The sequence below is a fragment of the Coffea arabica genome, chromosome 8c (genome assembly GCF_036785885.1).
Source record: "Coffea arabica cultivar ET-39 chromosome 8c, Coffea Arabica ET-39 HiFi, whole genome shotgun sequence".
In the NCBI taxonomy this organism is placed as follows: domain Eukaryota; kingdom Viridiplantae; phylum Streptophyta; class Magnoliopsida; order Gentianales; family Rubiaceae; genus Coffea; species Coffea arabica.
The window spans coordinates 8341139-8358379 of record NC_092325.1 but is presented as its reverse complement, the minus strand read 5'-3'; the positions used below and the strand labels follow the sequence as shown (position 1 = coordinate 8358379).

Below are 17241 nucleotides of genomic sequence, written 5' to 3'. Positions count from 1 at the left end.
CAATACGTCCATTCGGGGCTCCACCTATTGGCCAGCAACCTCTGATGCATTGCAGAGCAAGAACACGAACAATTGCGGTGAACAACTTCCAATATCTTTATTATCTTGCAATTGTTTGGTGTTACCATTGACCAAAGTGTTTGCCAGCACTATCAATAAGCAAATCTTACGTGCTTTCAAATCAAACTTTAACTAATTAATTACTAGTTAATTGTTATGACACTTAATTGCTTTTGTTCACATTTTCTATTAAATTGCAATCATTCTACTAAATATCAAAGTAAGTTTAATGTTATTAACCAAATAGAAAGAAAATAGAAAAATAAATCATTGTAAGATTAAAGAACAATACCATGTTTCCACATTCCTACTACTTGATCGACGAATTTCTACAAGCATATAGGGTTGATCGTAGTAATAAAATCATATAGAGTATTTCAGAGGTCGATCCCACAAGGACGAGTTAATTTCCTCTATTTTAATTATTATAGAAAAATAATAATATTCAAAAGATTTATTTTAACTAATTAAAGAAGAAAATAAAGGTGAGAAAACAATTGGCAAAGACTAGGGTTTCAAATTTTGATTCAGAATTAGAATTAATTATCCAATTAATTTCTTAACAAGTCAAGAACATATCACACGAAGGTACTATAGATTATCTTTCCATACATCTAAATTATACTTAATTAAATCTCACGTCTCTCTCGAGATCATAAGTGTTTAATTAAACCCTTTAAAATCTTAGGTGATATAATTATGTCTGATGCAAAGAGCAGTAGAGGTCCTCAATCTCTGACCTAGGGATTACAAAAACTGACAGAGAAGTAATCTGAGAATCAAGAGAAACTTTATTGACTTGAATAAACGTGGAGAGAGGAGAGATTACAGAAGAAATGGAAAGTGCAGGTTTTACAAAATGAAAGTCATATCCAACTGATGCCCAGCTTCACCTTTTATAAGTGAGCTAAGGCGGTGAACTTAGAGTCGGCTAACAAACTTATGACGTCTGCTGATGTCATAAGATTCTTACAAATCATTACTAACTAATTGTAACGAACTCTAACTGTGACCAACTCCATGCAAACCCCATGCACACCCACATGCAACCCCATGCACGCATATGCAGCCCCATGCACACGTGTAATCCAATTCACGTGTATCAATACTCTCCTCTCAAACAATCCTTATCCTCAAGGATTGAAATGAGGGAACTGTAGCTACAAGTCCCGCAAGTACTCCCAGGTTGCATCTTCCGGAAAGCTGTTACTCCATTGAACCAGAACCTGAGTAGCCGCAACTCTCCCATGCTTGACCAAACGTCTATCAAGAACAGCAATGGGCTCCACCATTAGCTGTCCCTGGTGTGGAATCCCTGCAGGAATCTGGGCTTGAATGGACCCTGTGCCAACCTTCTTCTTGAGCAAAGAAACATGGAATGTGTCATGAATACAGACATGCGATGGTAAAGCTAATTTGTACACCACTGATCCTACCCTTGCCAACACCTGAAATGGACTAAAGTAGCGAGGGGATAGCTTCTGACAATGGTGAGAGCGTAGGGAATGCTGTCTGCAAGGTTGAAGTTTCACATAAACCCACTCACCAACATCAAATTCCCTCTCCGACCTTTGGTTATCAGCTAACTGCTTCATCCTATGTTGAGCCTTGGACAGATTATGTCTCAAGGAGTGAATGACCTTCTCCCTTGCCTGTAAGCTCCTGTCCACGGATTCAACTGCTGTGGCCTCGGGTAGGTAAGGAATGTGAAGAGGGGGCTGCCCATAGACGATCTCGTATGGAGTGAACTTAGCAGAAGAATGGAAATTTGTGTTATACTAGTACTCTGCCATTGGCAACCACAAACTCCATTCTTTAGGATGCACCAGTCATGCACCTCAAATAGTTCTCTAAACACCTGTTAACTACCTCCGTCTGACCATCACTCTGAGGATGGTAAGAAGAGGACATGTTCAACTAGACATGTTGCAACCTGAAAATTTCCTGCCAGAAGGAGCTCAGAAAGATGGGATCTCGATCACTGACAATGGTCTGAGGAAGACCATGTAACTTGTAAACCTGGTCCATGAATAGCTGGGCAATAGAGATTGATGTATAACGATGAGCTACAGCCATGAAGTGGGCATATTTACTGAGCCTATCGACCACCACTAAGATCACCTTCTTGCCATGTGAGAGGGGTAAGCCTTCGATAAAGTCCATAGAGATGTCTGACTAGATCCTCTGAGGTATGGATAGAGGTTGTAATAAGCCAGGATACGCTATATTATTTGATTTATTTCTTTGGCAGACGTCACAGGATGCTACAAAATGGGCCACATCCTTGAACATGAATGACCAGTACAAGACCTGTTTAAGCCTCCTGTACATTACTTCAACTCCAGAATGCCCCCTTGTGAACTCGAATGCCACAAGGCAATCAACTTGCTCCTTAAGGACTGGTCATTGCCAATCACCAATTTTCCCTTCCTCTTTAACAATCTCTGCTACCACAAGTAGTTGCGAGAGCACTGACCATTGTTGGTTAACTTCTGGATCAAGTTCTGAACTACTGCATCCTGTTGCCAACTCTGCTGTATGTCTTTGATCAAAGACGTTGTGATAGTAACCAGAGTGTATAGAGAACTGCCCTCCTGTGGTTGCCTGGATAATGCATCCGCCACAATGTTGTCACTCCCGTTCTTATATTGTATCTCATAGTCATACCCCATCAACTTGGTTATCCATTTCTGCTGCAGTGGTGTATGTATCCTTTGTTCAAGAATATACTTCAAGCTCTGATGGTCCGTTTTAATGATGAAGTGCCTTCCCACCAAGTAAGCTCTCCACTTCAAAACTGCAGTGACTATGGCCAACATTTCCTTTTCATACACTGACAGAGCTTGATGCTTGGATCCCAATACCTTACTGAAAAAACCTAGTGGTCTTCTTTTCTGCATTAACACCGTCCCAATCCCATTTCCAAAAGCATCAATCACCACAATGAATTCTTGATTAAAATCTGGTAGAGCTAGGATAGGGGGGCTGCTCATAACTTCTTGTAACTTCTTAAAAGCTTGAGTAGCCCCATCGTGTCACTGATGTTGATTCTTCTTAAGCAAATCAGTCAATGGTTTTGTAATTTTACCATAGTCTCATATGAACCTCCTATAGTACCCAGTAAGACCCAGAAATCCTCTAAGCTCCTTGACTGTCTGAGGCATTGGCCAACTCCTAATGGCGTCAGTTTTCTGAGGATCAGCCTGGACACCTTCTGCATTGACAATATGCCCCAAATAGTCAATTTGCTGCTGAGTAAAAGCACATTTACTCCTTTTTTACCTTCAATTCATGTCTTCTCAGCAGCTCAAACACCATACTCAGGTGCTGTAGGTGCTCCTTCTAACCCCCACTATCTACCAAAATATCATCAAAGAAAACCAAAATAAACTTCCTTAAGAATGGCCTAAAAATGTCATTCATTAGACCTTGAAATGTCGAAGAGGCATTAGTTAGCCCAAAGGGCATAACTAGAAACTCATAGTGGCCATCATGAGTTCTGAAGGCTGTTTTCTCCACATCTTCAGTTTTCATTCTAATCTGATGATAACCAGACCTCAAATCTAACTTGGTAAAGAACTTAGCTCCAAAAAGTTCATCCAGCAGCTCTTTTATTAGAGGAATGGGGAATTTATTCTTTATTGTGGCATTGTTTTGTTGCATATAATCAACACACATTCTCCAGGATCCATCCTTCTTTTTCACCAAAACTACTGGTGAAGAGAAAGGACTAGAGCTAGCTCTGATGATCCCACAAGCAAGCATTTCAGCTATAAGTTTTTCAATTTCACCCTTCTGAAAGGCAGGATACCTATAGGGTCTTACATTGATAGGTTTAGTACTTTCTTTTAGAACAATTCTATGGTTGTGCAATCTTTCAGGGGGTAAACCATTCGGCTCTTAAAACAAATCATCATATTCACTTAGCAAAGATTCCAGGTCCAACGATTTATTAATCTGCTCTCCGCTGGTTCTAGCAGCAATAGTATTGATCTTGATCCCTATCTTTTGATGTTTACAAAACAAATGGATGATACTAATATTTCTTCAAGATATACTTTCAGTTTTGAAGTTATTTGATTCCATGAACAAGTGCAATTGAAAGGGGACAAAGTATGCTGAAGCTGTCGGACGATCAAGAAGTCAGGATCGGACGTCCGATAATCGTTGCGTCACTTCGGACGCAGAAAACCAACCTACCGGACGTCCGAAAGAATTGAAGAAAATTTTCCAGTTTTACATCATACCTTCGGACTCAGAAAACCAACCTACCGGACGTCCGAAAGAATTGAAGAAAATTTCTCAAACTCACTGCTTGCTGTCGGACGCATAAAACAGGGCTATTGGACGTCCGACACTACCAACGGCTAGTTGACTGTTCAGCTACTTTCTATCCGTTGGAAGCATTAATGAGGCACTTTCTTGGTCCTATATAAATAGTGGTTGGTCAGACACTTCAAACAACTTTGACACACTGAAGATACAAAAGATCTAGAGTGATTTTAGTAAGAAAATACTCTTCAATGAAGATTTGTAGTCTTAGTGGTGTGAGGTTCTTTGTAAACTTTTCATTTATGATTGAATACTTCATGAGTGTAGTTTTGCGAGGGTTGTCCTGAGGGATAGTAAAACGTCCTAACTTGACCGAGTGGAGTTCGGGGCAAGGAGGAGGTGAACCTTCCTTTGTACACAAGAGTGATTGTAATTCATCAACTTGAAGTAGCTTGTCTAAATTAATCTACAAGCTCAAGTGGAGCTACGTAGCTAATTGGTTTGCGATTCCTTCCTTTTTATTTACTTATTATTACGTTTATGATCTTTAAATTGTTTATCTCTTCTACTCACAAGCACTTGTGCTTTCTCATCAATTGCTCTATTGTGTGGTCGCCTAGAAAAGAGGTTGTTTTCGGGCCTTACAAATAGTAAAAAGAGATAATGGTTCTGGCTCAAGTCCTTGGACCATTCTGATTAGGCAAATTTGTGCTCCTGCAATTTGCTCAGGTTTCTGGAGTAGCTTTTGCATTTTCTTCTGTTTCACCAGCTGTAACCGATGCTGCTTCATTCCTCTCAAGACCACCTTGTGACCATCCTGCAAGAATTCCATCCTGAAATCACCAAAATTCCACTTCACATCACCAATGGTGGTTAACCATTGCATTCCCAAAACTACTTCACATCCGCCTACAGGTAACACCAACAAGTCAACCTTAAACTCTTGCCCCTGCATTTTCTAGGTGAAGCCTGGACAAAGCTCGCGAGTAGTTAACTTGTTCCCATCTGCTACTTCTACCATGAGTGGGTCAACCTTCTGTGTGGTTAACCCAGCTTTTGTGCTACCTTGGGGTGAATGAAATTACGTGAACTGCCACAGTCTATGAAAATATTCACAGACTGCTTCCCTACATGTCTAGTGACCCTCATTGTCCTGAAATTAGGAACAGTCAGGTTAGTCATGGCATTGAGAGAAATATGAGCTAACTGCCCCTCATCTACCGTACCTCCTTCCTCATCTGTCTCCGTCTCCTCCTTATCTGATATATCATCCCAAACCTCTAGTCTATGGAATTGCTTACTCCCACATCTACGCCCAGCTGTAAACCTCTCATCGCGCTAGAAACAAAGTCCTCTTGCCCTTTTCTCATCCATTTCCGCCCTACTCAATCTCCTGAAAGGCTTCCTAGCAACTAACTCCTGCAGTCTTTCATTGCTAGGGAGTGCTAGAAATGTAGGTAGGGGCAATACTGCCTTAGAGTCCACCTTCCATTTAGGACTAGGAGCATTCGCATGGAAAGGTATGGTACCAGTACGATCTGAATATTTCATAAAAGATTTAGGTATCACCTTTCCCTTCGACTGTACTGACATTTTTGCTTCTTCGATCTTGGCCAAAATTCTGGCATGCTGCACACTTTTAGGCATAAACATCCTTACTGTCAACTGGATTTCTGGCTTCAATCCACTCAGGAAACAACTTGTAGCGTAATCTTCTGGGAGGTCCACTCTATTGAGAAGTTCCTCAAACACATCGTGGTAATCCTGTACTGTCCCAGACTGCTTCAAGCTCTTAAGTTCCCCCATTGGATCATCTTACAGAGAATCTCCAAACCTTGAAGACAGCTCCCTTACATATTCTTCCCAAGCAGGGAATTCACGAGTAAACCTAGATTTCATAAAAATTTGGTGCCGCTGAAGAGCCTTACCTTCCAAATTCATTGCAGCTATCTTAACCTTTACTGAGCTAGGAGTTTCATCCACTTCAAAAACTGCTCACTCTTGTACAGCCGTCCTCTGAAGTCCTCCCTATTGAATTTCGGGAAGCCAATACGTGATAATCGAGAAGGAACTTGATATCCTCCTTGGCTGCTTGTTGGAGTATCCGAATGGTGAGGGGAGCTATTCCCCTCCCTCGGAGCCTTTTGTGTGTGAAGCTCGATCACTAGACTTCACAGAGCCGTCATTTCTCTCTCAAATTGCTCCTGTTGTTCCTTCAGCATAGCCCTGACGTGTTCCTCCATTTTCCTGACATCTTGAGACCTAGTGCCCTCTGTCATTGATGATTTGAGCTGGCATAACCCAGCTCTGATACCACTGATGCAAAGAGCAATAGATGTCCTCAATCTCTGACCTAGGGATTACAAAAACTGACGGAGAAGTAATCGGAGAATCAAGAGAAACTTTATTGACTTGAATAAGGGTGGAGAGAGGAGAGATTATAGAAGAAATGAAAAGTGCAGGTTTTACAAAATGAAAGTCATATCCTACTGATGCCCAGCTTCACCTTTTATAAGTGAGCTAACGCGGTGAACTTAGAGTCGGGCAAACTTATGACATCTATTGATGTCATGAGATTCTTACAAATCATTACTAACTAATTGTAATGAACTCCAGCTGTGGCCAACTCCATGCAAACCCCATGCACACCCACATGCAACCCCATGCACACGCATAATCTAGTTCACGTGTATCAATGTCATACAAATCATAACGTACTCTCGTGATTAACCTAAATATATTTTTCTATCTAATGCATGATTCTATATCCTTTCTCGGTTCAATACAAACCTTAAAAGCATGTCTATTAAAATAAAATAGATAAGTCAAGGCAGAAATTAAGAAATTAACTAGAATAAATAATCCAATCTTTTTCACAAAACCCTAATCTAGAATGGAATTCGTTCAACATATTCATAATTAAAACCAAGAATTCAAGAAACAAAAAACAATATTGGAGAATAAAATAAAGAAAACTTCTTAGTTTCTTCAGCTTCAATCCTCATGCTAGTTGCTCCTCCATTCTTCCACCTCTTCTTCTTAATCTCTCAAGAAAAATATATAAACAGGATGAACTAAAGTTTAGCCTAGTGCTTTTCTCTTCAAAAAAAAAGTTCTAGCTATCTCCTATTTATAGTTTCTAAAAGTTGCAGTTGAATCTCGGAAGGAATAGGATTCTTCGAGCTAAAAACAGTACGCGCGCCAAACATCCGATGAACTCCAGCAACAACATCAGCGCAAATTCCGTTGCCAATGTTCAATGAACATCAGTTCCCTTGCTTGGCAGACTAACTCCAACGACAACAGCGGTGATAAAAACCGGCGCTGGAGTTGCCAAATTTCTCGGTTCCATTTCTTTGTGCTGCACTTCACTTTAATTCCTTCTTGATCATGCCGCTTTCCTACTAAAACCAAAATATACCCAAGTTAGGCAGTTCGCCTACCAATTTAATTAATTAACCATACAACCACATAAATGTACTATAATCCACGCCTTATCACTACTAACAGTGAAAAAATATTAAAGCGAAAGTACACTCAATACAAAGATATTGAGGACTCAACCTATCCGCTGCACTTTGATTGAAGCATGATTCAAGTTGAAATAAACATACACTTCACCAGCCGAAGATTAAAAAAATACAGCAAATGGAGAGATCCATGAATACCACTACTACGAAAACCATGGGGCAAAGTATTTTAAGTAGAAGTTGAATCTATGACAATGGCAATGCTAGAGCCAGCAAACGGAAGGGAGGTTATATTTATTCTTTTTCTTTTTCTTTTTTTTTTTTGGAAAAACTCATACACATCATGCCATGGTTATCACAGTCATTTCATTCTACCAAGGGACGTGACCATAATTATTAATGAGGGTATTTCTCAAAATTGCCAGAAATTTCAAGGGAGGTTTCAAGTTGTGTGTACACAAAAACTTGACAAGATTCTTTAGTCCTTTTTAGATTATCGTGTGATATGAAAAGACTTAGAATGTTTTTTTTTGGGACTCGGGGCAGGGACGGTTGCAGGCAAATTCCCTCTTCATCAACAGCGCGTAACTTCTTTTGTTCACCGTGTAACTTTTTTTCCACAGATTGTATTTTCACAACACATAGTGGTGGGTCCCACACTTGACGCGAAAATCGAGTTACCACTTGTTATCTGAGCCGCACATTTTTTCATGGTCCAATCTGGACCATGAACCGTGCAGGGACGGTCATACTGATGACCGTCCCTGCCCCAAATCCTTTTTTTTGTGTGTAAAATAAATTTTCTCATTAATCAAGGAATTGAGTTTGTACACTGGAGTATACAATCATATGTATCTCCTATCTCACTGTTGAAAAGACTTAGAATGTTAACTGCAGAGACAGGATTTCTGTTAGTGGGGAAATAGTGTATCCCAGCTCTATTGTTATCATTATCACTTGAAAAGAAGTTTACATGTATTAAGAGCATGTATTCATTTCAAATTTTTTAATTTAAACTTTCTAAACTAATATTGGCGTCATTACTACCTAAAAGAGAAGTTAACGTTAAGTGCACGTATTATTTTTTATTTTTTTTATTGTTGCTTTAAACATTCCAAAGTAATTTCTTATTCAAGTGCAATGTACTCAATTAGGTATCTTAATTGCACCAAAGCAATTGTACGTCTAAAATATGTTGGTTGTTTGGAAGGCCATGTACGAGGAGATTGAGATTTTTCAAAAAAAAAAAAAAAAAAAAAAAAGGAGGCAATATTAGGATAAGAAGGATATTTTCAAAAATTTGTTGATGTGCCAAGGTCGTGTAATTTTTTATAATCAGTAAGATTGCAAAATTTATTTTTTCTTGACTACTTCAAAGCATGCTTTTGCGTTACAACATGGCATGAGTAGAGAATAAAGAATGGAATACAAAAAATGAAAAAAAAAAAGAGAAAAAAGAATTCAACAGTTTTAGTTCGTATAACTTCACTTTTTTCCAAGACATTAGCCTGATAAAATCATGAACCAGCCTGTTCATAACAGTTTGCGATTAGTAGCCACTCCAAATTGAACCGTATGCTGTGGGTACGCATTAGTAGGAGGTGGCGGCGGTGCATCCACGGCCACAGCGACACGACCTGCAAAGTTCTTCTCGCTAATGGTGCTAGCAGTGCATGGCGTACCACCGCTGCCGCCGGTATAACCGCAGCCACTTGGCGCCGGAGGTTTAACCGCTTTTCTGGACTGCAGAGATTGCTGAAAAATGTGCAGCTTCTTGATCATAATGCAATCTTCTTCTGACTCTTCCACACCAAAGATTCTGGCGGCTTCATATGGTTTAATGAAGGTTGCAAGAATTATTAAGGCCATGCAGATCATGCAGTTTAGAGTTCTCGTCATGATCTTTTTTGGGCTGGAACTTGGAGGTGCCAGCAAATTAGGACAAAAACAGAAAGATTGGGTACGAAGTGGTGGGTTTTTAGGTCCAAGAAAGGCTACTATTTATATACTTTTTAATTCATCAAGCCATCACGAACAACGCTGTAGAATGACTTGGAAATTTTTCGCGTTTGTTTATTCGTTAGTTTGACTTTGATTTTGATAATGAGCTTTGATTTTTGACTAGACGGATTTGCCTAGAATTCTAAAATTGAATGGGTCCTAATGGAAAATTTTGTAGTACTACCGACTGCCGAGGCTTAATTAGAATTAGTTTATGGTTTCTCCAAATGAATATTATGATCGATGGAGACTCGAGGAATTAGTTTTTTTTTTTTTTTTTTTTGGAGGGGGTAGGGAATGGGTAACATACCGGATAGCCCAAGGAAAATTGCTGCAATTTTAAAAAAATATATCATCTAATTTTCATTATTACTATATTTTTTCCTTTTTTTCCTAACAAGAGAGGGGTGGAATATGAGGAGCGGAGAAAGGAAGGGGGTTTGAATCCAAGACCCCTCTAAATCTTGGGGTTGCGACCACTCCTAATAAAATTGATTCTAAAATCAGGAGGAAAAAAACAAAGCTTATTAAGAAGTCACTGACTGGAGAACAAACATTAAGAAGAGGCAACGGCAACGTCAGAGGCTATAATTTGCAGCTATCTGCTAAGGTAAATAACTAAATATTAACTAATTGCTTAACGTTATTACGGTCATAATTCAAGAGGTTATGAAGAAAATAAAAAAAAAAACACCATTAGCTACCTACTATTGCAGATCATTAAGTTGCCAAAAAGTTTGCTCCTGCGGCCCTTTCTCTATCGAGGGGGAGAGAGAGAGAGAGAGAGAATTTGTCCAATTTTTTTTAAATTTTTTTTAGTAATGAAGGAGTGAGATTTAAAAAACAAGAAGATGGAAGAAAGATTAGAACCCTGAAGCTTCAAGTCTTGGATTCTCAACCTCAATCACAAGATCAAAAGCTCCTTGGTAGAACAATTTGTCCAACCTATCCGTCAAGGAAGGCATTCCTTTGCTTTTTTTCAATTTCTTTGTGCTCAATCGAGACTAAAATTAAGCTCTTCTTATTCTTTTTTTTCCTCTTTCACATTTACCAAGTAAAAGCCAGGATGTTAAATTGACCGTGGTGTGATTCCTGTACTCCTTCCTAAGCCGCCACGGAAATTGCCATTGCGTTTACATCTGGTTAATTGCCTAATTGCCTCCATCTTGCCACCAATAAAAATGAGATTAAGCACAGCTTTCTGTGTGTATACGTGTATTTTAAACGTAACAATTCGAGAGTAAGTGATATATATATATATATATATATATATATTGAAAAGATGAGTAGCGGACATTGGGTGGGGAAGGGATGAGTTGGGTGGTATGGGGGGAGGGAGTGTAACGAGAGGCCTCGGATTCGAGTCCTCCCATTACACTATATGAAAAAAAAAAAAAAAAAAAGTAGCGGACTTTGGGGATTGAACATTTGAATTTGGTGGTCTCGGGAGAACATTGTGTTTCTCCATGTTGTACTCTACAGAACTTTTCAACCAAAAGAAATGGAAGTGTTTTTTCCCCCTCTTTTTTTCTTGTAATTTGAATTCAATTCCACGGCCATGACTCTTTGCTCAAAGTCCTGTGAGCCAAATTCCATGCATCGGACATGGATGCCCTAATGACTCTGCAGCCTACCAAAACGACCCATGCTCAAAATCTGAGCCTTTTTGTTTTGCTGCTCTTTTATTTTCCTCTCACGCATGCAGATAGACCTGTGACCAAAAGTTGGGCTCTCATTATTTCTCTTCCACTCGGCTGAGTCAGGGCTTATCTGGCTCAGTCATCCATTTGGGTTTAAGAACATTAATTGTACGCGCATTTAATATGCAGTAATATCCACAATTAAAGGTCTTTATAAAATAACTTTCCAATTAGAATGGCAAGGGACAAAATTTAGTATTCTAATATTTGTTACACAAATCAAAATGAGATATTCATTTTATTGTTTTAATGTTTGATATAATCATTATTTAGACATAAAAATAGAATTATATATGTAATACTATAAAATGGCCATAGATCATTTTATAGTATATAACAAATTTTTAGTTTTGTATTGGTTGTTTTTTATATGCTATTTCTGTACCTATATGGAACATTGAGATTTTTTGCTTTAAGTATAATCGAGGGGTCTTATCAAATATTTGATAGTCTGCCCTATGGATTTATAGTTTAAATTTTCCTATTCATTAACAATATAATTAGCATTGTAAAATATAAATTACATAAAGTCAAACACTCACATTATCTTTTTATTTTGTTTTCATTATCTATATGAAATGCAAAAAAAGTTCTTGCACAATTGTTCAAAAGTTTAAAATAGTAGTCTCTTAAACACTTTGATTGCTAACAAAATGGGAAATTTTTTGTTTTACATAAATGATATCGTTTATTATAAAAAAGTTACAATCAATTATTAACTAATTTACAAACATTGTAACATTTGGTGATGTAGTAAAGAGATGTAGAATAACAGATTTCAGATCCTATCATTTTGGCTAGTTGAGGATGAAGTTGAAAAGTACTTTCATATGTTTATCTAAAAATAGGGATTTACAAGAAAAGGTTAAAATGCACTTCTCAAGGAGAAAGAACTTTCCAACTCAACAGGTTCATGTGAGACCAAGCGTCGTCATTTTAAGGGTCTCTCTCTCATGAGAGCACTTTCTCTCTCTAAGTAGAGAAACTTTCCCCCTAGTGGGCGTGTGAGTGTGTGAAACTACTTTTCAAATTTTCAAATTTCTCATACCTTCACCTTTCCCAAAATTCAAACAAAAATCTAAAGAGCTACTTGAGCAAAAGATCTAATTCATTTCAGCAAGCAATTATCAAATTCTGTAGCAATTGAATCTTATCATGGTAATCTTATCATGGTTTGATCTTCTCTTGTGTGAATGGAATCAATAAAAGCATCTAAGCTATGGACTCATATAGGCTTTTCACCATTTTTCATTCAAATTGTTTTAGCTCAGCTTAAATTGATTCAGCTTAGCTTGCCATTTGATCTGTTTACACATTTTGTTTCTATCCTTTCTTCCTTGTTTGTTCTCGTATATGGTTTTGAGTCTACTAATTCTTGTTTTTACTAAGCTTGTTTGGTTCTTAGAGAAATCTGTTTTTTGTGCTTTGTTTCTGAAATAGAAGAAGCTAAAGTTATCTGTCCAAGAATCACTAAGGAATCCGTCTTGCTATTGATCTGCATTGCGGAGGAGTTGGAGGAAGGGATGAGAAAGTTCGCTCTCTTAGAGGAGGAAGTGATAGGAGTTCAGATCAATGGGGGAGATGTGCTACAGGGGCTAGCTGAATGTAAGATGAGCATTATACGAAAGGTAATGGGAGAGAAAATTGCAAATATAATAGGTATCAAGAGTTTTGTTAATATTATGTGGGGTTTTGCAAAGAATGTCAAAGTTATTGAGATCGGGGTGAATATGTTTCAGATTGTGTATGCAAATTTGCATGATAGAGATAGAGTGTTAAGTGGAAAACCCTGCATCTATGATAATTTGCCTTTTGTTGTATTACCCTAAAAAGAAGGAATTGAATCTGATGATGACGCTTTTAGTAGAACCTGGATCTGGGTGCAGATCTGGAGTTTACCAATACATTGGATAACAAAGGATGCGTGGAAGAAAATTGGGAGAGTTTTTAATGCAGTAAAGGAAGTGATTATTCTACTGGGGGGAAAGGATGGGAAACACCTTAAAATATTGGTGGAGATAGATTTGAAGCAACCATTGTTATGAGGTACTATGGTTAAGTTGAAAGGTATCATTAAATGGATTGATTTTCGTTATGAGAAATGCCATAATTTTTGTTATTGCTGTGGTTTAATGGGGCATAATGAAAAGAATTGTAAAAGTAAATGAGCAAAACTTAATAGGGAAACTCAACATGGAGCCTGGTTAAGAGCAAGCAATTCTAGGAGTCCTATTAAGAAACCCAACATGGCTCGATAGAGGGAGGAGAATACTAAGGAAGAGGAACAACAAATGCAGTAGAGAGGTAGAACTTGAACAACATTTGTTAACTTGGAAAGATGTTGAAGGCAGTAGCAGTGAGATAAGGGTTGATAATGGTACCCGAAAGGATAAAGGTGTTAACACGGAAAATAAGGCAATGGGGCAAAGAAGAGAATCAGACTTAAGTATAGAAAGTTCGGATAAAGGGACTGGGGAAAAAGTTGAGGACAACAATAAGGGGAATGTGGTTACAGATATGGAAATAGCTATAGAGGAAAATAATCATAGAAATATGGATCTAATGGGGAAGAGTAGGAATATAGATGAGCTGATTGAGAAAGAGGGATGGGATGTTATGTGGACTGATGGCTCTGGTGAAAAAAAAGAGGATGTGTTAGGGGATGAAGGTAAGAATGGGAATCTAAAAATTAATGAAGGGGGTCTAAAGCAGAAAAAAAACCAAAAGGGTGAGGATAGGGGTAAAAGGAAGTACAAGGGAAGTAAGGGATGGAAAAAATTAGTACAAGAAGTGGGGAGAAGAGTACCTTTCTCATAATTAAATGGGGATAGACTGGCGACAAAAGAATTTGGTAAAAGGAAGTAGGATTGTAAAAAAGAGAAAGGAAGCTGTTGGGAGAGTGTTGAAGGAGAAAACAAGAAATGTAAGTTTATGAAGGAGGATGCTAATTTGGAAAAATTACTGAAGGTAGTGGAGCCCAACCTCAATGGGGCTCCCAACCCTCAATAAGAGTTATGGTGTGGAACTGTCAAGGTATTAGGAGCCCCTTGATAGTTTGCCAACTTGAGGATGCTATTGACGAGTGCGGGGTATACATATACAATTAATCTCATCCACAATCAAGTTTTACACTTATAAATCCTAAATGCCCCATACGCGATTTATCGCAAGTATACGAATCATGAGCGAGTATAGGGTATTAAGGATTTATAAATGTAAAATTTGATTGTGGATGAGTTTAATTGTATATGTATACCCCGCGCTAGTCATGTTTTTGGCGCCGTTATCGGGGAAGATTTGTCAATATCAATGCTAAGAGCAACTTTATTAATTTAGACATTTTTACTTATTTTTCTTGTTTTTGTTGTGTCAAGTGTCTTGTTTGTTAAGTTTAGTGTCTTTTTAAGTCTTTGTTTATGTTTTTTTTGTATGTTTAGAGTCATCTATTCTTCTTAACTAAACATGTTTTTGACCTCCTTTGAAAGTATGTTTAGGGGTTTAAGGAGAGTAGTAAACATGGATGGACAATGCATGGGAGAAGTGTGACGACCCCACTTCTTCTTAAGGTGAACCCTAGGGTTTCAGCGGGCCGCTTGCCTAACTCTCGCTAGGACTCCATACAAGTCAAGGTTTTAACTTAGAACTAATCAACCAATAAGAAAACTAATAGAACGAAGAAGTCGCTTCTTTCAAAAGTCATAAAATTCTACACCCTAGTATTTCCAAAAATTACATCAAACTTTCCAAATTACAACTACCAAAAGGTCAGTTAAAACATTTACATCCATAATCAGACCAAAAATATAACCAAGACTAGCTTCTTCCAATCTTTCCACTTCAAGTTCCTGTTAAGGAAAACAAACTTAAGGGGTGAGCTAACGCTCAATGAGGCCAAGAAAATAGGCAAGCAAGCAGGTACAGGTAGCATTAACAACACACAAAAAAAAAAAAACAGCCACGATATTCACGTAAACTCACAAAAGAAAATAAAAACACAATCAATAAAGGATACGGGAGCTCTCAGGAACTAAATCCACATTACTTCACCGATATCTTGATCTAAAATTTCCAAGTATTGATACTCCGTCAACCGAGCAAGTAACAAGTTCGTAGTACCCCACTTTTCACCAAATTTCCGTCCACTGTTACACCCCCTACCGGGCCCGAACATCAAACAAGTTGTAATATTACTCGAGTATATCAAAGCAAGTCAAGTACACGAGCCCAAAGTTCACCAAGCTCCTCAACCAAGCTCTTGCCGGTTTGAGTTGAATGGCTAGCCATTGGGTTTAGGGACCCCCAAATTCAAGTATAAGTCAATGAGATTGCTCTCAAATCGACGCCAAGTCAAGCACAAGCACAAATATAATGGTCAAGTACGAGTGAGTCAATTATCAAGTCAAGCAAGAGAGGATGAGTGAGATAAAGTACACACTTCTCTTGACAAGTTTTATTCACATAATCAATAAGAAGCGATCCAAGTATTATGCAACAAGTCATGCACTTGACACTCACCGAATTCAAAAGCAAGCGAGCAAGTATGTCCTTTAATTGTCCGCACCAGGATTCCTTTCGAAATCCTCTTGTGTGAGGATCCAAAAATTTTTTTATTTATCGAATATTACAAGTTTACTTAAACATTTATTTACTCATTTTCTCCGAATTATTCATTTCGACCATTTAAAAATCCATTTTTATGGAACAACGCCCCTTTTATATTTTAAAAAACATTTTGTTGGAAAATTCACTTTTCAAAAATTCGTTTAGTTCGAAATAACAAGTACACGTTTTCGAGGCTATACTTGAATCAGGAGTGTATTAATATTGGAGAATTAAAAATGATCAATAGTAGATTAAGAAAGGTTAATTGAGGAATTAATATTAGACTCCCGTGAGGACTCGCGAAATTTATTATTTTAAATTCCTATTTCGAGCTCATTTGTATATTTAATTGCCATTTATTCCGAATAATATTTTCTAGCCTTATTAGGCCTAAGTACATGGTTTTATAGTTTCGTTATATTTTTAAAACGTCTCATTTCAAGAATTATTTTCTTAAAAGCTTGATTAGTGTAAAGTAAACGTGTCTGAAAACTATAGCCAATTGGGAGTACAATAAGCTCAAAAATTTGAGACATATACAATGGTCCTAAAATAGGTAAATTTAGGTTTAAATACTCAAGTGATAGTTAGTGGTACGATCGTTATAAGAATTTGTCGAAGGTTTCATTTTATTGCGCCTAAATTGGAAATACGTGTTTTCACGTGCGCGCTTAATTGAGGGACTTTGGACCATTATTTTAGGACAATTAAGAATGAATAATATTTATATGAATGTAAATACCCTAGCGGTTTAGTGCACTAGTGCAACAAACTTAAGAGAAATCGAGCACAAAACGCGCGCGTAGGCGCACTATTTGCAATTGATTCTTTTCCGCACGTAAACTATTACACGGGTAGCGTTCCTTATACGCCAAAGGATCAGCAAAACATTTCTTATCTTCAAGCTTTATGGTCGGCCAGCTGCTGCAGAGAAACAACCAAAAACTCTTCAACATTCCCTCTTCTAAACTCACTCAAACCACCACCAAATTCTCTCAAAACTTAACTACACCTAGCTCAATATTTGGGAAGTCCATCTAGCTGCAAAAGGAAGGAGCTATCCACGGTTTTCTTCAGGCTTCAAAGGGCCAAAATTCTGACTTGAACCACCATCAAAGTAGGTAATGATCCAACAC

General features: G+C 37.9%; 1 protein-coding gene across 1 annotated transcript; it reads right to left on the bottom strand.

Annotated features, from left to right (window-relative positions):
- Positions 1–1220: 1220 nt before the first annotated feature.
- On the bottom strand, positions 1221–1971 carry LOC140013356 (uncharacterized). Its single transcript, XM_072062621.1, has 2 exons — positions 1930–1971; positions 1221–1808 (listed from the first exon to the last, which is right to left on the bottom strand). Exons 1-2 carry the CDS (start codon positions 1969–1971, stop codon positions 1221–1223), a joined length of 630 nt encoding a protein of 209 aa, XP_071918722.1.
- Positions 1972–17241: the final 15270 nt, after the last annotated feature.